The sequence below is a fragment of the Cynocephalus volans genome, chromosome 3 (assembly GCF_027409185.1).
Source record: "Cynocephalus volans isolate mCynVol1 chromosome 3, mCynVol1.pri, whole genome shotgun sequence".
Classification (NCBI taxonomy): domain Eukaryota; kingdom Metazoa; phylum Chordata; class Mammalia; order Dermoptera; family Cynocephalidae; genus Cynocephalus; species Cynocephalus volans.
In genome coordinates this window covers 146758365-146781637 of record NC_084462.1, presented here as the reverse complement: position 1 = coordinate 146781637, position 23273 = coordinate 146758365, and the positions used below count along the sequence as shown (strand labels likewise).

At 54.1% G+C, this 23273-nt stretch overlaps 2 protein-coding genes across 6 annotated transcripts in view; one reads left to right on the top strand and one right to left on the bottom strand.

The window, feature by feature from the left end:
• SPTB (spectrin beta, erythrocytic) overlaps window positions 1–7979 on the top strand; it is a 116454-nt gene extending 108475 nt beyond the window's left edge. For both annotated transcript variants that reach the window (XM_063090718.1, XM_063090719.1), the window contains 4 exons: window positions 1905–2167; window positions 4197–4370; window positions 4739–4781; window positions 4968–7979. In XM_063090718.1, coding sequence (XP_062946788.1) covers window positions 1905–2167; window positions 4197–4370; window positions 4739–4781; window positions 4968–5135 — 648 coding nt within the window. In that variant the 3' untranslated portion in view covers window positions 5136–7979. The remainder of the gene's footprint in view (window positions 1–1904; window positions 2168–4196; window positions 4371–4738; window positions 4782–4967) is intronic.
• A 1623-nt stretch (window positions 7980–9602) lies between these two features.
• PLEKHG3 (pleckstrin homology and RhoGEF domain containing G3) overlaps window positions 9603–23273 on the bottom strand; it is a 41765-nt gene continuing 28094 nt past the window's right edge. The window contains exons 6-18 of one of the 4 annotated variants that reach the window (XM_063089342.1): window positions 23045–23195; window positions 22831–22962; window positions 22463–22645; window positions 22207–22299; window positions 20608–20694; window positions 20321–20354; window positions 19871–19969; window positions 16899–16937; window positions 16435–16457; window positions 15636–15977; window positions 15026–15139; window positions 11432–12848; window positions 9603–10985 (exon numbers count right to left, since the gene is read on the bottom strand). In XM_063089342.1, the coding sequence (XP_062945412.1) occupies window positions 10261–10985; window positions 11432–12848; window positions 15026–15139; window positions 15636–15977; window positions 16435–16457; window positions 16899–16937; window positions 19871–19969; window positions 20321–20354; window positions 20608–20694; window positions 22207–22299; window positions 22463–22645; window positions 22831–22962; window positions 23045–23195 (3439 nt within the window). In that variant the 3' untranslated portion in view covers window positions 9603–10260. The remainder of the gene's footprint in view (window positions 10986–11431; window positions 12849–15025; window positions 15140–15635; window positions 15978–16434; window positions 16458–16898; window positions 16938–19870; window positions 19970–20320; window positions 20355–20607; window positions 20695–22206; window positions 22300–22462; window positions 22646–22830; window positions 22963–23044; window positions 23196–23273) is intronic. The other 3 variants (XM_063089344.1, XM_063089343.1, XM_063089345.1) reach the window with 3 other exon arrangements.

The window sequence follows — 23273 nt, the reverse complement described above, 5'->3', positions numbered from 1 at the left end:
CTGAACATTGGTTTTCAAACTATAGATTGAAAGTGTTAGACTAGAAAAGTGGTTTCCAAACTTTTCTAGCCCCATCACCCTTTCTTTTAATGAAATCTCACTGAAAACCCAGCTTATAGCCTACCTATTGAACAGTCCTAATTTGACAGGATACAAACAGGACCAGCTTTACCTCTCCTCCAACCACTGCCCTCAGACATGTCCATTGAGCCTCCCCTTCCTGTTCCTTAAGGCATCCTCAGGCAGACCCTGGTCACTTTCAGCTGTTAAAAAGTCTAGCCAGTCTGTTTCAGTTTAAAGCTTCAACCTGAGGGCTGGCCTGTTAGCTCAGCTGGCCAGAGCATGGTATTATAACACCAAGGTCAAAGGTTCGGATCCCTGTACAGGCCAGCTGCCCACAAAATAAAGCTTCAGCCTGATGTCCAGTGTGGTGCCCACATCCTCCCATGGTCTGAGCCTGGTCTAAAGGACCCACAGTGAGGAGGAGAACATGGCCCGCTCTCTCCTGGCTCCTTCCTCTTCTCCCCAGCACTCTCTGGATCTCCTTCCCCAGCTGTTGGGGCAAGGAGGAGGCAGTAGAAAAAGGAACAGAGCCTCTTTACTGCCTGGGGTGGCTCTGGTCCTCCTGGGCTGTCCACGTCCTTGGTCCTGCAGGCATCCAGACATGGCCTGCTTGGGGCACTTTCCCATCTCATGCTGTAAGTCTCCAGCAGGCCTTTAGGACAGTGTTCTGGCCAGATGGCTCAAGATAGGCTGCCTTTCTTGGTGCTCATTTGGCACTTAGGAGACCAACTCATTCTTCCCCTCCCCACCCCCGACCCCCCCACTCCCTCTGGCAGTGGGAGGCTAGCTTCCCCCTACTGCCCCAGTCTGTCCCACCCTCTCCTGCTTCTGCAGCAGGCACAAGGGCAGATTGGCAAGGCCTCTGCATAAGGAGGTGCCCTGCCAGAGAGCAGAAAGTCTGCTTCTCCTTCTCGGGAGCACCAGCTCATACAGCGAGTGGCTGGCTCCAGTGGGGAGGCCCCTCACTTGGCTCGGTAGGGGCCAGGGATCGCCCCGCCTCCACAGGGAGGTGCAGGGGGTAGAAACGACCGCATTTCCCCAAGGCAGTGACTCCTTCTGCAGGTGACTCTCAACTCCCACTGCACATTAGAGAGCATGAAATGCTTATTAACAAATGCCAATGTGCTGACCCCTTCCAGGCCAGTAAACATCTTGAGAGTGGGGACTGGGGTGGGTTTTTTTTTAATTTAAAGCCCCCAAGCTGATCATAGAAAGTAGCCAGGGTTAGGAACCACAGCCCTGTCCAACAAATTCCCCGCAAATGATGGAAGGAGGGCCTGTTAAACCTGATGATGCCTGGGAGGGTCTGGGTTCTCCCTTTATAAAGGGGGCAGAGGACTTAAGACCTGATGCCCTTGGCTTCAGGGCTTTAGACACATTTTGATGGTACCAGGAGTGTTCCTGTTCAACATCCCAGCACAGTGGTTTTCAAACTTGTCTTAGCAGCAGGACCTTCTTCATATGGAATCTTGCCAGAGCCCACATATCACTCGGTGTATCTGGCTGAAGCAGGGGGTAGGGTCCTGGGCAGGGCAGCAAGCCTGAGCTTTGCCTGCAGCATTGGAAACCCCTCCCCTCATCAACACTCAGGCCCCTTCTGTGCTCTCTAAGCACCTTCTGTTGATATGTAAGATTGGAGAGAGGGGACCACCCTGCTGCTCTCTGAAAGGGGAATGCATTTGAAATGTAGCCAGAGGCCCGGGCAGAGTCTATGGAAGCAGGTGTGTGCATAGCAGGCTGTGGGAGCGCCAGTGTGGGCCAGGAGGCTCAGGTGAGGGCCTGCTGCCATCCCGAGGCCTGAGCCCCTAGAAAGGTGTGCTCCTCCCCTATGCTCCTGTCAGGGGGAAGAGGAGGGGCCATGGCCTCATGACCTACAGCCGCCACCCCCACCAGGGCAGCACAAGGATGGGCAGGAGGAGAAATCCAGTGGGGATGAGAGGCCCGCCACAGAGCCCCTCTTTAAGGTCCTGGACACACCTCTGAGCGAGGGTGATGAGCCCACAACGCTGCCGGCCCAGCGGGACCATGGGCACAGCGTGCAGATGGAGGGCTACCTGGGCCGCAAGCACGACCTGGAGGGGCCCAACAAGAAGGCATCCAACAGGTGTGTGGGGGAGGGGCAACTGGGGGGGTGGGCACTCCCAGGAATCTCTCCACCAACAGAGCCCTGGCAAGATGGGCATGCATACAGGGAGAGGGCGCCCTGTGCCTCTGTCTGTGAGAGCTCCTGGGCAACCCAGGGGCTGGCATGATGGGAATAAACCCATCTTCAGTTCTGGTCCTGAGTTCAAATCCTATGACTTCATATGAGTTACTCAGCCTCTCTTAGTTTCCGCATTTGTAAAATGGGGATGATGATAACAGTATACAGATACTGTGCCTGGCACAGAGGAGGTGCTCAGTGAACACTAGATGTTATTATTCCTATAATCCCAGGACTGAGCAGGTAGATCTCGGTATTAATACCATATCCTTGGCCAAGCCCCATTTTTTTTTTAACCAGTCTGAGCCTCAGTTTCTTTAGCTGTGAGATGGGAGATGATTGGGGGCCGGTGGCATGGCCTACATGCCTGTTGGAGGTCCTTTCCAGTGCTATCATATATTGACCATGATCCTGAGGAACTGACTCAAAGGCTGTGTCCTTTCCTGACCCTGAGGCAGTCATATGCTTGGGTTTGGTCTGTCCAGGGCTGCCTCTGCCCAGGGTCTCTGGGGCCTCTTTCTCCTAGCAGTACCCCAGGGTCCCAGAGAAATGCAGCAGTACCAAGAAGTTGAAGCCAGCTGTGTTCCCAGGTACACCTGGAAGCATACAGAGCACATCCTGGGGCACTCTCCAAAGCTGTTTCAAATTCCAAAAATGAACAATTTGGGGGCCCTGAAGAGGTTTCTTGCTTAAATGAAGACTCCACCAGGAAAGGGGAGACTAACATTTATTGAGTGCTACTATGTGCCAGGAATTATGTTAGGACGGATAAAATCTTCAGAACAACCCTGTGATATGGAAGTATCCATTTTGCAGATGGGGAAACAGTCTCAGAGAGGTTTTCATTTGTTCAAGGCAGGATTTTACTACAAAGACCTGCTAGAGAAAAGATCCCTGAGCTGCGAGTCAGAAATGTGAGCTTCCTAAAACTGGCTCTGCAGCCAACTCTGTGTGGGTTAAGTTCTGTCTTTGACCTTCCAGTACTTCCTCCCTGTGTGCCCTGCTAGGTCTCTACCTTCCTACCCTTAAAAGGGAGGCAGGGAGGAGGGAGAAGGAAAGGAGGAGATAAAGAGAAGGAGGAGAAGAAGGGATGAAGAAGAGGAAGAAAAGCTTAATGTTTCTTGGTGTTTGTTACTGTAAAAATGCAGCAACATGCTTCCCCATCTGTCAGTTTGGAGCCTACCAAACGCCAATTGAAACAAGCCTTGATTTGCACAAATCTGTTTCTTTCAAAGTGCAAGTACAGTACACTGGGCATATATCATCAAAACAAAAATATATATCATCGAAACAAAACCTGGCTCCATTCACTTCATAGTTCTGCAGTGAGAATCAAATATGCCAATGGATGTAGAAATACTTCAGAAGGTTAAGTTTACACTTGTTGGTCTTAAATTCAATAATTTTACTTTTAGAAATGTATCTCAAGGTAAGATAAGAATTAAAAGCAAAGATTTATGCCTAAGAATGTTCATCACTTTGCTACTTAAATTGCAGATGAATTTTCTAGTATTATAAGGTCCACCAATAAAGGGATTGTGTATCTATATGATGGGATACCATATAGCTATTCAAAATTATTTTCAAGAAATATTTGATATGGAAAAATACTCATGATACAGCGTTAAGCTTTAAAAGCAGGATATAAGATTGAATATACAATATAATCCAATTTTAGCTATCTATGTGAATAGACAAAAATGTGAAGAGACTAGAAGAAAACACATACAATGTTAACAATAATTATCTTTTGGTAATGAAATTACATGCAGATGATTTTTATTTCCTTTTTTAAAACAAAAAAAATGTATTACTATTCATCAGGGCAAAAATAGTGTAATAAAAAAAAAAAGAAATGGTAAAGCTATAGGAATTGATTATAAAGATGTTGTAACAGGACTGAGTGACCTGCCTGTCTGCATCTTTGCAGGTCCTGGAACAACTTGTACTGCGTGCTCAGGAATAGCGAGCTGACTTTCTACAAAGATGCCAAGAACCTGGCCCTGGGGGTGCCCTACCATGGGGAGGAACCCCTGACCCTGAGACATGCGATCTGTGAGATTGCTGCCAACTACAAGAAGAAGAAGCATGTCTTTAAGCTGAGGTGAGGGCTTCCTGTCCACTGTCCCTTGCCTGGGCTCAACCCTCTGACCCGTCAGGCTGATGGCTTGATTTAGCCTTAGTGGCCAGGTAGAGGCCCACTGTGTGGGACCAGCTCTAGGCTCCAGCTGCTACTCAGAGATTTTCAAATCAAAGAGGCCCTGACTTTTACTTCTCTCAGAAGGTGCTGTGCTGCCTGAGGGCTCTGGGAGAGAGCTCCGAATCCTAACCACTAGACCACCAGGGAACTTCTGCCTGAGGGCTCTGGATATTAGGCTCGGGGAACTGCGAGATAAGATCCAGCCTTCTGCCCAGGTCCAGGTCCCCGGAGGTGGCCGCATGACAGGAAACCCTTTGTCTTTGTCCTCCCAGGCTGAGTAATGGCAGTGAGTGGCTCTTCCATGGCAAGGACGAGGTAAGTACGGGCGGCGTAGGCGGACGTGGCTAAGAAGGGGACAGGTGGAGGGGATCCAAGCCACCCGACCTCAAGGCTCCCTCCGAACGGGCAGTCGTAGGAGCACCCCCATCGCTGCCAGCCCGGCCCGGGAGGGGTGGAGGGCTCTGGCCGCCCCAGACTGGGCCCTGACCCCCCGCCCCGCAGGAGGAGATGCTGTCCTGGCTGCAGGGCGTGAGCACCGCCATCAACGAGTCCCAGAGCCTCCGCGTCAAGGCGCAGAGCCTGCCCCTGCCGTCCCTCACCGGCCCCGACGCCAGCCTCGTGAAGAAAGACAAGGAGAAGAGATTCAGCTTCTTCCCCAAAAAGAAGTAGCAGCCGGCGGCCCCGCAGCCGGCACGTGCAGGGTCTCCGCCGCGCCCGCTCCTCCTGCCGCCTGCCGCCCGGCCCGGCCGCCCGACGCCTGCCTCCGCGCCCCCGGCTCCGGGGACAGGGGGCTCCAGCTCCTGCGCCCTCGTGGGGCCTCCGGGCCTGGGGCAGGAAACGGTTCTCTGAGGCACACGCCCCTCTCTCCCACCCTCCTGCCGAGCTGAGGGCTTTCCAGTCCCCTACCCACCATAAAAGCTGGAGAAGAAGGCTGATGGGGTCCCTCAAACGCTGCCCACTTCCAAAGTCAGTCTTGCTTGGGGTCACCTCCCACCGGGTCGCAGCCAGGGAAAGGGAAGAGGACACTGGAAGTGCCTAACCTGCCCCCTAGTGGCATAAGGAAGGAGCCTTCAGGTGGGCCCACACAGCTCTGGGCAAGGGGGTGCAGCGGGGCTGAGGGGACAAGACCAGACGCAGGGCCTTGGGTGCTGCCAGCATCCTCCTTACCGGGCTTCCTCCGAACTGGGGCTGTCACCTCAGGGGCCATCACATCCCTTCCTCTCCCCTCCTTCCACCAGGAAAAATAAAACAGCACCCTGCAAGGTTGGCAGGTCCTGACTGAAGGAGCCTCCTGCTGCCCCCAGCACACTTTGCTGCCACCACAGGTGGGAGGCAGGCTCAGCGAGTTCGTTAGAGCTCAGGGCCTAAGGCTCAGACTTGAAGGAGGGACAGACAGATTTCAACACTGCCTAAGGCTCTGCATCTCCAGGCTGGGACCCTCCCCCACTCCCAGTAGCAGCCAAACCAGCAATATACCCGATAGACGCAGGGCGACAGATGCAGGGCCACTTAGGGAGACGGTGTGGACCCCCACATACAAGATGGATACCCCAGCATCTGGAGTAAAGCATCCCAAAGCCAAATGCCCAATTGTGTCCTATCTGCAGCCTGTACCACAGGACGGTATTGACTGGCCAGACAGCAGAATTTGTCATCTGTCACCTTGTGGTAGCAAATGTGGCCATGCCTAGGTATTACCACCTGCATGACACAACTACCCCTGGACAGCTGGGACAAATGCCAGAGCCATGAAAGCATGGCACTCCTTGACCAGCTTCTCCTGTCTTGGCTATGGGTCTTGGGGGGTTGCATGGGTACAGAGGTCAAACATCTACCCCTTCCCCATCCCTAAGCACCAAAAGTGGTTCTGCAACCTATGTTCCCATGCTGCTAAGGTCAGACTTCCAGAGGGGAAACCGCTTGCTCCATAGACTTTCCCCACCACTCTGCTCTGAGAACAAGACATCTCCAGCCCGGTATCTTAACTGGAGTTAGGTCCAAAAGAGGAGTCTGGTTGGGGGCAGCAGGCGTTTTCCTCCAGGGAGACCATAAAAGTCCCCAGGGCTTGCAGTCACTGTTTCTGTCACCTTCCCCATGGGAAGGAGCCTTAGATAGGTGGAGATGAAGTGGAGGCGGCTCAGGTAGAAGCCACAGGGGTAGGCCTTCCCAGGTACCCTTAGTGCTGACCAGCACGTGCACAGCTCAGAGATCAATTCCTGACACTATGTCGGGGTGAAGCCAACTTCAGCAGACAGGAACCACAGGAGGGGAGAAGTTATCCATTGGAGCCTGATATCCCCAGGTCAGTTGTTCCCATTTCTGCAGCCAGGGTCTTCATTTGGCCTCAGTACATACGACCCTATAGACCTCTGCTTCTACAGGGAACCTAGTGTGTACCATTCACCAGCCTCTTTCTGCATCTGCGGAAACCAAGACTGGAGGCAGTAAGGCTACTACATTCACCTGGCAATAAGTAAGGTCTTTCGTACACTCGGGGGCATGTCCTCCTCTAGGGCAGAGAGCATATTCCTTGCTGAAGGGCAGATGGTGGCAAGCACCTCCCTCAACTGTTTCCCCTGGGCCAGTCTTTAGGGAGCCAAGGGACAATGGTCCATCCCCTCCCCTCCACGTGTGCCAAAGTAGCACCTGAAGTGAAGAATTTCCAGGAGGCAACTCCACAAACCCAAGAAAGGGCTCCAGTGGAAATGCTAGGATTCCAGCACCCCAGGTCCCCCGACTAGGCAAGGGCAGCCAGCTGCATGTGACCCACCATCTGTGGCCGGCTCCCTAGGCATTCCTCCCACGTCACCCCAGCCCCAAGACACTCAACTGATGGACTGAAACTGCAGGTGCCCAGCTTTGGGAGACCCTGAGCCATATCAGATCTAAGTTCTCCTAGTGCCCTGGCAAGGTTTCTTTTTTTTCTCTCTCTCCTTACATTTTCTACTTTGCAGCCTTTTCTTTGACAGTATTCCCAAACAAGGTTATCACAGCTCCAGTCCACACCAGCATAACAGGCTTCCTCCCCAGGGCAGTTTAGAGGAAGCTCTTCTGGGCAAGTTCAAGTGGTTCTCTTTCCCCTTTGTCCCCTGGCCTCAAAGGACTCTGGCTGAGGGAGGTGTGGAGGGTCCTCAGGCTTCCCTCCCCCACCCTACCTCCACTAGCACCCACAACAGGAGGCCTGTGGAAGGCGCAGCTTCTCCTCCACACCACTCCTCCTTCCTGCCTATCAGAAAGCAACCAGGGTCCCCTAGGCTGGTCCTGGATCCCCTTCCTCCCTCAGTGGGAGAGGGCAGAGATCAAGAGGAGGAAGAGGCCAGCAGACAAGTAAGCTCAGGGAGGACACAAGGAAGGAGGTGGCTGCAGAGGAACGCAACCCCACTGGGCACAGACCATGCAATCTGGGGCTGGCCCTGGGGCCAGCTGGGCTTTGTCCTCCACCTGCTCAAATGTGCTTCCACCAACCAGAGGAAACCCATTTACTAGTTTTTCTAATAAATCAATAATGCTCCATATTTGTTTCTTATTTGACTAGCCTCATTTCCCTTGAACTGGGCCTGGGGGGGGGGACGGGGGGGACCCACGGAGACAGAGGGACAGCCAGACTCTCTGGCTTATCCCTGGGACTCTTATGGGATAACTGCACATAGGTCCTGTGCCTCAGCAGAGACCCTGAGAAAAGCTTGCTCATTCGTGCATTCAATCAACTTGAAGCCCAGCTGCATAGCAGAATCATCTCTAAACAAAGATCAATCTGGGCCTTTTCCCACAGAGCCCAGGAGAGAGATCTCAGTCCTCACAGGACAGCAGAATCACCAGAATCACTATGCCCGGGATTCACCTCCGGAGGGGCAGTTTCACTTGGTCTGGGTGGATGGAAAGCAGGCACTGTATTTTCTTCAGAAGGCTCCCCACATGATTCTTTCAGGCAGCCAGTGAGAACGGCTAACCGGGCCCAAGTTCGCCAGACATACCTCGATGGTCTTGTAAGGATCACCTGGGGAAGGGGTTAGCTACAACTTCCTAGGCCCTACCCCCTGAAGAGTCCCAGACAGGGAGTTTGAGAAGCAGCAACTCATCCATCACTTTCAATTTATAGATGAAGAAAAAGCAAGACCAGCTAGTTAAAGGTGAGGCCCACACAGAATCTGAGGTACGTAATTCCCACACTGTCCGGTGCACTAGTGGCTACTCAGTGTCATATCCTAGACTGGCCTGGTAGGGGCCAGCTTTGTTCTCAGTGACTGTTGAAGTGGCCACAGAAGATTCCGGATAGCTGGTGGGACAGGACTAATTCTTCCCTGCTCTGCTATCTACACAGGAGATGCTGCCGTTTGCCTCCGATCTTCCCTTAACCTTGCTAGAATCAGCAGACCCATCTTCAGTCTAAGTCTGTCCTCCTGGGTCAGAAGATCCACGGGCCCAGACCCAGCAGACTGATGGGAACACCTGTTGAACATCTCTACCTCCGGGCCCCACATCCCCCTCCTCCCAGGCCCCAGCCAGAACAAACCAGGCAAAACAAGGCCGGTCCACCATGGAGAAAGTGCAGAAAACCTAATCGGAAATAGGGAGGCATTCCTAGTCCTTCTGGAGCAAAGATGCTTTTGAGAATGTGATAAAAATGGAGGATCTGCCCCAGAAAAATGGACTTGTACTCTTCATGCCATGTTGCAAGCCACTTTAAGATATCTGTAGGCTCTTAAGTTTAGAATTCCTGCCTTCTAGGATGTCTCCTGGGAACTGGAGAGTGAGAGAAGAGCAAAAGGCACCAGACATTGGAAACTTCTGCTTATTACAAAAATGTTCCATTCGCCCTCTCCCACCCCCCTTTTTGTAGTCCACCTTTGGCCCGTGGGAAAGAGCTAAAGGCTAGCACAGTGGGGCTCCCACCCCAAACAGGACACCAGGCTGCTGCAGGCAGACAAGAAGTGCAGGGGAGTAGAAGCAGCAGAGAACGAGCTCCCTCCCTCGCACCCTGCTGCCCTGCCTCCCCCACAAGCACCCTGGTGCCTTGTGCTTCCTGAGCCTGGAGGACAAACAACTGAGTGTGGAAGGGACAACCCCATGTCCCCATGTCCCCGCCTCCCCAAGATACCCCAGCCGGGCCCCAGGAAAGAGGCCACACACAGGTCAGTTGGTCAGCAGTGGTTATTGCACCATGGGCAAATAATGAAATGTGTGTACATTAGCGACAACCACAGGGTCAGCAAGGCAACCCTTAAAAAGTACCTGAACTCAGTCCATCGCATTCTTCATGGGAGGGGAACAACAGGAGGACACATACTCACACGCACACACACACACACACCACAGAATGAAAAGCAATAAATTATCAGCCTTGTTCCTGCCTGGAACCTAAGAAAAGGCACAGTTCAAGAGCAAAGCCTCCCCAGGCCACTCCCCGCGTCTCCCGGGGTGGGCCGCTCAGTCTGGCAGTGGCCACCCAGTGCTGGAGGCCTGAGCAGTGCTTGCTCCCCCTGGGAAGAGGTGAGCTTAAATATTTGGCTTCTTACCAGAAAAGAACTATTTACAAGGAAAGTGGCCACACTGGCCTCAGAGGAGAAGAGGGGCTCATCTGGGCCTACATAAAGTTGTCATAAGCCCCAGGGGAGTGCCAGCACATGACACAGGCAGGTGAGTCCACCTGCACAGTGGAGCATTCTTCCAGGAGAGTGGGAGTGGCCTTCCTGAGGGCCCTGGGCAAAGGGTCACATGAGCCCAAGCTTTGGGGAGCTAGGCCAGGCTCCTCCTCATCCCCCAACATGGCTCGTCCTTCCCCCAGGAGGCAGAGTCAACCTATAGAGTTCAAGGTCTGGAACTTGTCCCTCAGGTTTCTCACTCTGCCCTGCTGGCTCAGGTCTGCTGGGTCCTTGGGACCCTCTTCCTTCAGCCGAAATTCTGAATCTTGGCTTTGCCCTGCCAGGGCCTCCTGCAAGCCTGGTCCCTGCCCACTGCCCTTCTCCTCCAGCCCCACTGTGGGGCCAGGCAGAGGCCTCTTCTCCATGATGATCACCCGCCGGTCATCCTCCAGGGTGAGGTCTGCAGTGACATACAGGGTCTCGCCTCCGACCAGCCCTCTTTGGGACAGCGACCCGGGAGGCTGGGGCTGTGCAGCCTCTCTGCCTCCCTGGCCCCTTTTGGTGCTCAGGCTGCAGCAGCGGCTCACCCTGCCTGAAAGAGGAGGCTCCACCATGTTCTCAGGCACCGAGCGGCTCCGATTGACAGGTGGGCCATGGGGCCGGCTGCCCTTGGCCGGCAGCACCTCATCCTGGGAGGCGTACTTGGAGCAGAGCTCCCGGACGTCAGGCCAGTTGAAGGTCTCAGTGTCAAGGGGGCTGAGCGGACTTCGGGTGCGGGCCCGGGCCCCAGGCGAGGTGGTCCTCGGGCTGGTAGCAGAAGGGCTAAAGGAGAAACGCCGTGGCGAGATGTCCCCAGCTGAGGAGACCTTGTGGGGGCTGTGCTCCTGGACCATCAGCTGCTCGTAGTTGAGAAGGGACAGCACTGGCTTTCTCCTGCCTGCGAGGAGAGAGAGCAGCCTGAACCACTGGGCGGGAGGGAGGGCTGGGAGGTGAGGGCTCCGGGCCATCTTCACTTACTTTCCAGGCAAGGTTGGTTGTTGGGGTTTGGAGTGTGAGAGATGAGGTCTCATTGACCCTCTATAGCCCTTTATCAAAGAGCAATGAAAAGAAGGAAGGAAAGGCTGTGGAAAGGGGGTCAGGAGTCAAAGGGAGAGATGGGAGCTTCTGTTCTCATCGCGGTAGAGCTGGGGCCTGGGCCTTGTTCCCCCAGTGGTCTCTGCTCCATAGGAAGGGCTGGGGGGAGGGTATTGAAAGGGCTCAACCAGGTGTGCAGCTTGACCCACACGCTAGGTGCTTGGGGTCCAGCCCCTCTCTTTGGAAGAGGCTCTTTAAAGGTCACTTCTGCCCCTAGACTCCCCGAGCCAACTCCCACCCCCATCGTACCTTTGCCATTTGGTGGCTCTCCAGCCTCCTCCTGTAGGCAGGGAGTGGTAAGGCTCTTCCGGTCCCTCTCGGGAGCCACCTTTTCCCACTGCAGTGGTGGCCTGGCCATCCCCGACTTGTTGCTCTTGATGCGGAGGCTGTATTGGCGGGCCAGCTGGTAGACCCTGTTCTTGACGCGCTCACTCACGTGGCTGTCCATCACGTGGGAGAGCTGCACGATGCGGGGGTGCAGCGGGGCCACCAGCTCCCCCCGGGCACTGCTGCTCAGCTCCTTTACCAGCTCTTTCAGCTCCCGGGCCAGGTGGGCTGGGCTGGGCCGCTCGGTGGGGGAAGCGCTTTCTGGGGAGGCGGTGACCGACTCCTCTGTGATGGCCCCCAGCTCGTGATCCTCCAGGATGAAGAGTGGCTCATGCAGGTCAAAGCCATTGGCCTGGCCTTGACCTGGCCCCTTCCGAGGGCTCCCCCCAGAAGACTCCATTCCCTCCCAGATCTTCACAATTTCCGAAGAAGGGCGGAACTCAGCATCTGTGATGGGAGCTGGGTCCCCTGGGTCTGCCTGCCGTGGTCCTGGGAGGTCAAACAGGGCCCACGAAGCTGGCCGGGAGCCCACCTGTCTCTTGTGCTCCACTGGAGCCTTCGGTTCTGGGTCTGGCCTGGGCAGGCTGTTGAACCTGGAGACGGAGTTTCTCACCAGTCCCTTGGGGATGTAGGAGAGGCTCTCCCGGCGCCGGACGCTAAAGCCTGCATCATGGTGTTCTGCGTTTTCGTAGTAGCTCTTAATTTTTTCCAGTAACTGCCGGTCTCGGGTGGAGAGCATAGATTCCTTCTTCTTGCAGGAAGACCTGTCGGGCTCCACCAGGCAGCCTGGGCTTGGGGGCTCTGTCCCATTGACAGAAGGGCCACTCTCTGTGGCCACCCCCATGCTGATGTCCACTTCTGGGGGGAGCTGAATGTTGAGGGAGTCTGTGGTGCTGCCGGGCCAGGCTGGGCCTTTCTCACTGCCCTCCAGGCTGAGCACACTACTACTCCGGCTGACCAGCAGCGGGGTCCCAAAGCCACCGGACTTGCCATCCTCCAGTGCCAAGCTGCTTCGCCGAGAGAAGCTGCTGACGAACCGTTCAGCAATGATGCTGGCCTGGTCCAGCACTGAGGGGGGCAGGAGGCTCTCAGGCTCCGGGACAGCCCCCATTTCCTCTTCCTCCTCACTGCTCAGGGCCTTAAGGTCCTCAGTGCTCTCAGCCACCATGAAGTCCACCATCTCACCTGGGTGGTCCATCCCCAGCAGCCCCTGGTGGGCATCCATCCGTGTTTCCAGGACTTCTGGAGACTTTGTGTCTGAAGGCATCTCCTCGGTGCTAGGACCTTCCACAGCAGCGAATACTTCCTGCTCAGTCCCCAGCTCAGGGTCTGCCTCAACCTGGAACACAGCAGAGAGCTCGCATGAATAAAAAACGTCCTTCATGAGACCTGGGGAATGTGGGGACAGGATAGCCTGCTTAAAGCCCAGTGACAGAAGCCTGCAGCTTACGACTGAAGGCAATCAGAATGGGCACAAACTCAAAATTAGGGTGACAGGTTCTTAGGGAGAGAGACATGATCATGTCCTTTAGTCACCCTGCAGCTGGGGTGCTGGGCTCAATCCTCAAACCCAAAGAAAAGGCTACGAACACAGATGGGGTAAGGTGGTGACACCTCTTAGTGTCAGCCTGCCAGCAAACTATAGGTACAAGTTGAGAACATACAACACCAGGTCAGGCATCCCGCAGGGCCACGGCACCAGGACTGCCCTGCCCAATAGTGAGGCAGCTCCCTAAAGCCTAGAGGCTCCCCACTCAGGGATACTGGGGTTTAAAGCCAGGCCTGAGTGACATGAGAAGCCATTCCAACTTCCCTGAGGAGCCAAGGCCTCTTTTGTGGACCTGGGTCCAGAGGGCAACACAGCCACATACTGTAATCCTGTCAGAGGGTGAGGACCGGGAACTTTGCTCCTGCCAGCCAGCCTTAGCACCTGTGTGCCAAGCATGACTGCATCTGCCCAGCAGATGAACAAGGAAGGAAACACATGTGAGAATTCCCTCTTGACCACCCTGAGGGTAATCTGAACCACAAAACTGGCTGGCACAGGCAGCTTTACAGAGCGGTCTTTAGAGAAAAGAGAAGAGCAAACACTTTAAATCCCGAGGAATCAGACCTGATTCCAATTTTTCTATCCAAAATCTGCAGTACAGAACCTACGATCTATACCTGCTGTGTCCAACCCAGGGGCCACCAGCCACTCATGGTTGTCTGAGCACCTGAAATGTGGCTAGTCCAAATCAACACCTGCTGCAAGGGTAAATCACACATCAGATTTCAAAGACTTTGCATTAAAAAAGGATAAAACATGTTTATAACTTTTAAAATTGACTACATGTTAAAATGATGATATTTTGGATATATTGGGTTAAATAAAGTATACTACTAAAATTAACTTCATCTGTTTCTTTTTAATTTTTTAACATGGTGACCAGAAAACTTAAATTGTGCACATGGCTCCCATTCTATCATTATTGGACAGCATCACTTGCAATGGTCTGAATGTTGGTGTCCCTGCAAAATTCATATGCTGGAATCTAATACCCAATGACTAAGAGGTGTGGACTTTGGGAAGTGATTTAAGTCATGAGGACTCCACCCTCAGGAATGGAATTAGTGCCCTTATAAAAGAGGCTCTAGGGACTTTCTTGCTCCTTTTGCTTTTCAACACAGCAAGGAGGAGCCATCTATGAAGCAGAGAGTGAGCCCTCATCAGATACTCAATCTGCTGGTGTCCCAATCTTGGACTTCCCAGCCTCTAGAACAGTCAGCAATAAATTTCTGTTGCTTATAAACTACCCAGTCTAAGGAATTTTGCTATGGCAGCCTGAGCTGACCAAGACACCGCACTACATTCCTATCCAGTGTCATCCAGGCTTCTCAGTCTTATCCCGGCTGTGAGGCCCAACCTGGGATCTAGCCTTAGTTCATGACCTTTTCCTTGTATCTTTGGGAATGCAAATGTCCCAGCTCCTCACAACCCATAGACAGCATGGAGTAACAGGAAGAAGAGACCCAGGTCTGATCTGAGCTCTGCTCCTCAGAAACTGCCCAGTCAGTGTCAGTCACGCCATTCAACCTCTCCGAGCCCTTTTCCTTCTAGAGCTGTTGCAGAGACCAGAAGGAAGAAATAAAATGTCAAACAGGTGACAGATGTCCAAGAGATATCAATACCCTACCCCTCTGCCTAGTTGGCCACAGGTGTGATTCAAATGGCTGTCATGCTGGCAGGGGCAGGTGGCCTGGCCAAGGGGGCCTCAAATCTGGTTTTCTTTCACTAGCTGTGTCCTTTGGCACGGGAGTGCATCTGCCCAAAGGAAGGGCACCTTTTCCTAACTCACAGTAAGGGGCTGTCTGCTCACCAAACCATACACCCCTAGGCCAGACAGGCTTCCTAAAGGGGTGAGAGTCCTGGGGGTAGGGAATCCCCATTCCCATGGGCCTGATGGGAGAGCCCATGCCAGAAGCCCTTGCTGCAGAACTGGAGGTCTGGGCTCCAGTACCTATGCACTAGCTCACCTCTGGCACAGAAGAGATAGACTCAAAGCTCATGCGCTTCTCAGCACTAGTTGGAGACCGGCTGCTGGGACTTCTGCAGCTCTTGTGGCCTTCAGACTCTGTGCGCCTCTTTCCCTATTGCAAACAGAGGTCAGCCGTCAACTCCAGGATGACTGGAAGCTGGTCCCTTCTGCATCCCAACATAGGCAGCTCTTCCTGTACCCCCAGAGGGCTGGGCTACACTGAGAGCCACCTTAGACCTCAGCCATGTAGGGTCGACCTGAACTGCCAGGCCTAGAAGCTGCAGAACCCTGCCAGGTGTGAGGCTTAGGAAAAAATCCAACCCGCTTTCCCTTCTGGGCCAAGAGGACTTTACCTTTCCATCCCCACTGTGCTGGCTTCCCCCCTTCCCGCCACCCCCACCCCATTAATCATGCTCACGGGTATTATACCAGTTAGTGCCCAGTACTGGAACAGCGCATGCCAGGGGCTCACCAGGGAGTGACAGCGAGAGAGGGGTTAAGAAGTGCTGATCAGGGCAGGGCGGGGAGGGCAGGGAGGGAACTCTCAGATGGGCATGCACGTGCCAGGGAACATGCAAGGAGGAGGGGAGATCAAAGAGACACCTCACCATAGCGCCCCGGGAGAAAAGTAAAGCGTTGGCCCGATAGTGCCAGCAGTGGAGGGCGGCCAGCAGGGAACTGGCAAAGTCGGCTACCTGCTCTGCCACTGCCAGGCTCTCCTCCTCCTCCTCCTCCTCCGAGCCTGGGGGCTCCAGCCTGGCCCCCTTCTCGCTGCCTTCATGCCCTGCCAGGTCCTCCAGAGAGACCTGAAAGGCCTGCTCTTCCTCCTCCTCCACCACCTCCTCCTCTTCCTCTTGCTCCTCCTGGGCAGCCCCTTCAGCTTCTGGCTGCAGGCCCCCGGTACGGGGGTGCTGCCTAAAGTCCAGCAGGGTGCCAGTGCTGCCTGCATGCTGTTCAGAGCACAAGACCCCCTCGTGACTGGCCTCTTGGGCAACCTCCCTTCCTCCTGCAGGCGGTTGGGGCTGGAGGGGCATCACACAGAAAGCTGCATCTGCCCACCCCTGGGTCTCCACTGGGTCCAGTGAGGAGTGGGGCTTTCTTGGGGTCTGGTCAGGAATTCAGGACCCAAAGAGGCCCACCTGACCCAGAGAGAGAGACAAATGCAAGGGTCCAGGCTGGGCAGGCCACCAGCAGGGTGCCACTTCAGGAAAAGGTCCATGTCTTATTCATCTCTGTGACCCGCATGCCAGAGCCTGGCGCACAGCAGGCGCTTTACAGGTATTTGCCCAGTGAATGTAGATGACAAGCTAAAGGGAGCCAGCACTGACTGGGCAGTCCCGGGCAGTCCCACCCACCCTCTGTGCAGCCAGTCCCTCCTCCCTGGCTCCCGCTGCCTGCTGGCCTTACCTTCATTCCTGATGCTCTGGCTACTGCCACCACCGCCGGGTCCCCAGCACACGGGCGAGGGTTAGGGGAAGGGAAGAGATCAATAAGCAGGAGAAAGAGCCTCCTCACAGAGGCTAGAGGTCCAGAGCCCCCGAACAAGGCCTCACAGGGCGCCCACTCCCAGGCTTTCAAAGGAATGACGGACAGAACAGCAGCCTGGGGGCTGCAGAGCGGTGCAGATCTGTGCATGTCGCTCAGCTCCTATCATTTCCCAAGGAAGGAGAGGAAGGCATGTATGTGGCAGAGAGAGCTCAAGCCCCCTCCTCAGACAGCAAGGGGTGAGGCCCTCTGCAAAGGAGGAACAGAGCAGAGTCCGCTCTAAACTGTTCACGGCAACCCCTCACCCAGGTCTGTCACCCACTTCACCTCCCTGCCCCCATTCTAGAGCTCACTGCGAATGGCTGTCCACCCCGTCACACACTCACCTTTTTCATTTAGTTGCCTAAGCAGGTGTCTGGAGGGCTCTGAGGAGGAAAGCAAATGGGCAGAGTCAGCGCAGGCCAGGACACAGCTGTGCCTGGCCCTGGGCCCAAGCTCACAGCACCACCAGCCCAGCACCAGCTTAAAGGTCACTCTGCCTTGGCCCCTGGAAGTGTGAGGGCCTCAGAGAGGCAGGGCCCAGGCCCCTCACATCCAGCCCCACAGGAGTGCCACTGCCCACAGTCCCTGCATTAAGGCACCTCACCTAGGTGCACCCTTTGGTGTAGGAGCCATAGGCAGGAGACTGAACCCCACACTGCCTCCTTCATACCAACTAACCACAACTCTGGAGGTCCCTGGCTCCACCTCAAGCCCCCCGCCTCCCTTGCAAGGAGCACGTCAGCACATTAGCTACACCCACTGCCAAGCCCCCTCGCAGCACCCCAGCTGGAAAGCAGAGGTCGCACCCAACTTTCTATGGCCCTTAAGGCCTGGTATCACAAAACCTCAATGCCTGCTGGGGATTGTTGCCCGGCTGTACAGGGGGTGACCAGGCCCTGGGGACAGGACACAAAACACATCCATTAGGCTGATATACCCCAGCCTTTCTGGGGACAGATTTGAGATAGGAGGGCAGGGACAAGAGGACACTGTCTCAAGGGATCTCACCACAGAGCACATAGCCTTAGCTCATACCTATCCTTGCCCAAATGATATTAAAGTGGGAGGTCCTGGAAAGGCCATGATTTTCTATAAAATTGGAGTCAGAAGAAACACCAAGGTCTCTCAGCTGCTTTACGGCAGGAAAGCATATTGAAGAACTTCTGTACTACTGAGGCGTGCACACACCCACAACATACGCACACTCTAATCGGCATCAGTGTAAGTACAGACCTAACTGCAACAACAAACTTGACTTATCCGTACGGTAGAGTGGTCTGCCCATTTCAGCTCTCTGGAAGCAGTGAGCAGAAAAGCCTCGAGGCAGGCAGAGTGGACAGCAGGGTGCAGGCACTCATGCTCTTACAGATGGCCTGTGTCCTCCCCCTCGGGAACTCCCTGGTCTACCCTACACACAGTTCCCACAAGTTTGATTGATTGATTTCTAACAGTTAGAAGGCAGAAGAAAGGCTACTACAAACATGCTAACCGATGAGAACAAACACTCAGAGTTACAGAAGACCTGTAAAGATGGATACAGCGAGCACCTCAAGTGCAGGCTGTCTCCATGGCAGCCCATAGCCCCACAAGACCAGTGCTCTCAAGCATCAGGCAGGTCACACACCGTAAGTGATGCTGTGGTACCCACTGCAGAAAAGGAAAAATTCACCTGTGCTCAGCAACTGCTATTTTTAAAGTCTCAATAGTACAAACCATGTTCTAGAAAGATGTCTGTTTCAGTTAAAACTAAAACAAATTTTAGTATTTACAGGCTAAAATCTCAGCCATGTGGAAATTTCAGCTCTCTAAAATGGCTCATTTCCTGAGAGTCTCGGATAGCTAAAGTCTTCCTTTTTCTTTTTTGGTATCAGCATTTTTGAGATATAATTCACATACCATACAGTTCACCCAGTAAAAGCGTACAATTCAACGGCTTTAAGTACATTCACAGACTGTGCGTCCATAGTTGAAGTTTTGATGCTGACGTTAGGAAGACAGTGTTAGTATTACCACCACACCATCGTCACTTGCTGAACACTTCCACATGCCAGAAGCTTCCAATTCTAAGCTATGGCAAGAGAGAATGTTAGAGGGACAGGAAGTATAGGAGAAGGAAAGGACAGGGAAATAAACAGGGCCAAAAACTACTAAAGCAACACGCTCAGTATTGGGCTTTTAACCATAAAACTTGCAACAATATCAAGTTTGTCTAGGGTTCAAGAACCACCCAGAGCAATACCAAACAACACAAAAACACAAAAGATTTCCAGAGTCCACCTGCCTCCACCTTCTAGAAGGCCAAAGCCCACACGTCAATCCACACAGGTGTTCAGGGGACCCGCGGGTTGTGGCCAATCAAAACCCAACGCACCTGCAGATGTAAGGACACGGCTCTCAGTCACTCTAAAATCTTTCTCTCGGGCCGAGCCCGTGGCTCACTCGGGAGAGTGTGGCGCTGGGAGCGCCGAGGCTGCGGGTTCGGATCCCATATAGGGATGGCCGGTTTGCTCACTGGGTGAGCGTGGTGCTGACAACACCAAGTCAAGGGTTAAGATCCCCTTACCGGTCATCTTTTAAAAAAAATAAAATAAAATCTTTCTCTCCAGGGACCTTTAAGACAATTCTCACCCCAACTCCCACCTTGTGTATACGTTTGGCAGGCACCTGGCTTAAGCCAGATCTGTCCCTGGGCCTCGGACTGCATGTCAGAGCAAAAGCAGATGAAGAAAACACACACTCATCACCACAGAGCTAAGAGTATAAGCAAGGTTTTCTCTTTTTTAAATAGATGATTCATTCTAACAAATCCAAGAACCCAGTAGCAAGTCCAGTAATGGAAAAGAATCCAGGAGAGGAAAACGGAACTTTTTCCTAAGACCCAGAGTAAGTATTTCCTGCCTGGATTTGGTGCCACTTGAAGTCTAACTCCTTTTCTCCACGTCCTGCTTCTGCACTGTTGATTCAGGCTGGGTCAGGGACCACACATGACGTCCCAGGGTTACTTACTCCTGGCTGCCTCAGAATTCCCAGTGACCAAGGAGGGAGGTTTACATCAAAGGGGAGCTAAGATGGGGTGCCAAGGCCTGAGTGACCAAGTATTCCTAAGGCCTTGAAAAAGGTGGGCTGCCCAACCCTGGTGGACAGGAGGGGCCCAGAGGGACCTGGCAGAGAACAGCACCAGCACAGGGAGAAGACACTCCGCAGATGCCATGACCCTCTCTTTCCCTTTCCCAGGCCCAGATGTTGCCACCAGTGGGCCCCTGCCTGGTCCAAAGCCCCATGAACAGGCCTCCTGCCCACATACCCCTTCCCTTACCAGATTGCCGGCGCCCCTGGCGCACATGGGCAGACACCTCGTCCTGAGAGGTCCAAGCCTTCTTCAGCCGCTCTGGGCTGTAGCGGTACCGATTGGGATCTACACCCAGGAGGGAGACAATCAGGCTTTTGGTTCCCAACCAGCCTTGGCCTAGACCCTGCCCATACCCAGCCACACCTCTGCCACCACCCAAGCTCCAGGGGCCAGAGTACTCCACAGCTCCCTCCACCTTCCATCTTCTCCCATCTGGGAGCTTCAGGCACAGACCGTCCTGCCCCTCAGCAGGACCACATCCCTAATTGTGCAGTTGACCTTGGCCTCTGACATAAGGAGCCCCCCTGTCCTCCCTGCTCCTGGAATTAAAGAATCAGGCCAAGCTTCCCCAGGATGCAGCCTGACCTAGCCATGTGCACAATGAGAGACAGAACAGGCAGAAAAGGGTACACTTACAATAGGAATCCATTTCCAAGATGGCTTCCTTGGCCTGGAAGAGAAGGAAACCCACCTGGTTACTACCTAGCTGTGTGCTGCACCCCCTCATCCACAGGACTCGCTCTTCCTGCGCCAGGACTCCCCACAGTGCCACAGCAAGGCCCATGGCATCTACTGTACTGACACCGCTGTCCAGTGGAGCCAATGTCCAGAAGGTGGGGCCCCAGCAGATGCTTCAGAGCTGGCATAAAGGGACATCCTCTTCCTGCACCCCATCAGGAGCCGGGGGGCTCCTGGGAACTCACTTTCTGGGGAATGGTGGCGTGGTGATTCTCCAGGATGAGCCTCTTGATGTGGTGAGTCCAACTCCGTTTCTCCTCCACTGTCTTGGCCTGGGGGGACCCAAGGGAAAGGGACCAGGGGCTATTCTCACAGGCCTGAAGCTGCCTAGCATGTACGGTGCTTTTGCCCAGGGGGAAAGAGGTGAAGAGAGGGGCTGTGCTGGGGCCTCTGTGAGGTTACTTTGACTCCTCACCATACGTCAAAAGGTGCCTGCAATGATCCCTGCTTTACAGATACACTCTTCTCTCCTGTCTATGGACCTCAGAGCTCGAGACTCTTCAGCTTTTGGGTCCCAGGACTTATACCAAGGACACCGTAGGCTTCCCTGGTTTTGAGACCTTCAGACTTGGACTGAGCCACGCTACCAGCAACCAGTTTGCAGATAGCCTATCATGGGACTTATCTTCACAATCACATGAGTCATTTCCCCTAATAAATCCCCTCTCATATATTTATAACATAGCCTATCGATTCTGTCTCTCTGGAGAACACTGAGTAATGCAGAAAATTGGTACTGAGGAGTGGGGTATTGCTATACAGATACCTGAAAATGTGGAAGCAGTTTTGGAACTGGGTAATGGGCAAAGGTTGGAGGAGTTTGGAGGATTCAGAAGACAAAAAGATGAGGGAAAGTTTGGAACATTTTAGAGACTGGTTAAATGGTTGTGACCAGAATACTGATACAAATGTGGACAGTAAAGGCCATGCTGATGATGTCTCAGATAGAAAAGAAGAACTTATCAGGAAATGGACAAAAGTCACCCTTGGTATACCATAGCAAGGACCTTGGCTGCATTGTGTCCATGCCCTAGCTAGGACTTTGTGGAAGTTGGAACTTAAGAGTTGTGAACCAGAGTATTTGGCAGAAGAAATTTCCAAGGAGCAAAGGCATGATGTAAAGCCAGAATTTATAATTAAAAGGGAAGCAGAGCATAAAGATTTGGAAAATCTGCAGCCTGGCCATGTGGTAGAGAAGCAGAGAGCAGAAGAAAAATCCAATGATACAGCAGAATGACTCATTGCTAAAGATTTTAGCATGGCTATGATGCAGCCAGATGCTAATAGCCAAGACAGTGGGAGAAAGGCCCTGAAGTCTGCTAAGGCACCCTTCCCATCACAGGCCCAGAGGCCTAGAAGGACCAAATTGTCTGGGAGGACAAACCTGAGGCGCAGCTGCCCTTGGGAACCTGCTCCCTGCATCCCAGCTGCTCTGGCTGGAGCAACACTGCCTCAAGAGGACCCAAGTGTGGTTCATGCAGCAGCTCTGGAGAGCACAAGCTGGAAACCTTGGTGGCGTCCACGTGGTGTTAAATTTGCTGGGAGCAGAACCTGACAGCAGTGGAGGCATGGCAGCCTCCACCCAGATTTCAGAGGATGTATGGAGAAGCCTAGGGGCTCAGGCAGAGACCGGCTGGAGGGGCCATCTACCAGAGCAATGCCAAGCAGAAACGTGGGAGACACTGGGGCTAAGGGCAACCAGGTGGACAGAGCAGACAGGATTCGCACGCAGGAGTGCTTGGCAGTCTTGTTCCCCGGCCCCCGCACCCCGGCTCGCCCCTCACCTGGATGCTGTACTGCTGCTTGCTGTGCTTGTAGTGGGTGACGGTGAAGCACAGGGAGTCTCTGGTGCTTTCGATCAGCATCAGGGAGGAGCACTGGGGGCAGAGGGGAGGGGGAGTCGAGTATGAGAGAGCGGCTCATCCCCTCAAGACAGCCTGGGGAAGCAGGATGAAGTCTGATGAAGCAGACAAGGAGAGAGCAGCCCAGGCCCTTTGGACAGGAGAGAAGGCAGCGGAGGAGACAGAGCAGCCTGGTTACCGGGATGTGACCCTTGTAGACAAAGTGATCTCCCCGCTTCTTGGTGATGAGCAGTGTTTTGTCAAAGAGGAAGAAGGTCCTCTCGTTGCGCACACGGTGCACACGGAACGTGCCCTCCAGGACGAGCTCCCCGTAGGTGGTCAGGTCTGGCCCCTTCCAGTTGATGAGCAGCGACTGAACCTCCTGCAGCAGAGAGGCCCCGACCCCCAAGGTCAGGCCACAGGGGGCACAGGGGGCTCACACAGACCCTGCCACAAAGCCTCTCCCCAGACACCACTCTTCAGCTCATCCCAGCCGGGCAGCCACATTCCCTCTCCCAAGCCCCAGTCCACCACCCCTGCACCTGCCCTGCCTTCAGCCCAGAGCACCTGGAGCCGGACCGCATGCTCATGCCGCCTCTTCATGTCATTAATGTACCAGGCCACACAGGTCATGGTGTCAATGGCATCCTCTACCACCTCGAAGCCATCCTCTTCTTCATCAAAGTGTTTGGCAATTTCCTGTGCAGGAGACAGGGGTTTAGGTAGCCCTAACTTGAAGACCCTCCCCCATGGCCCAGGTACTTGGGAGGCTGTGGGCTACCTGGAGCAGCAGGTGGTACTTGAGGATGCGCTGGACTGGCTTCAGCAGGTAGGAGCCCAAGGGCAGTGAGTGCTGCAGCAGCTCCTGCCGGTCCCGGAAGAACTTGGCCTGTTGCTTGTCCTGCATACACTCTGTCAGGGCAGCCACTGAGCTGGGAGCGAGGAAGAGGGGCTGTCACCGCCTGGGGAAGTCTGGACTCACCAAATGGCTCTACCTCCCCGCTCCACCC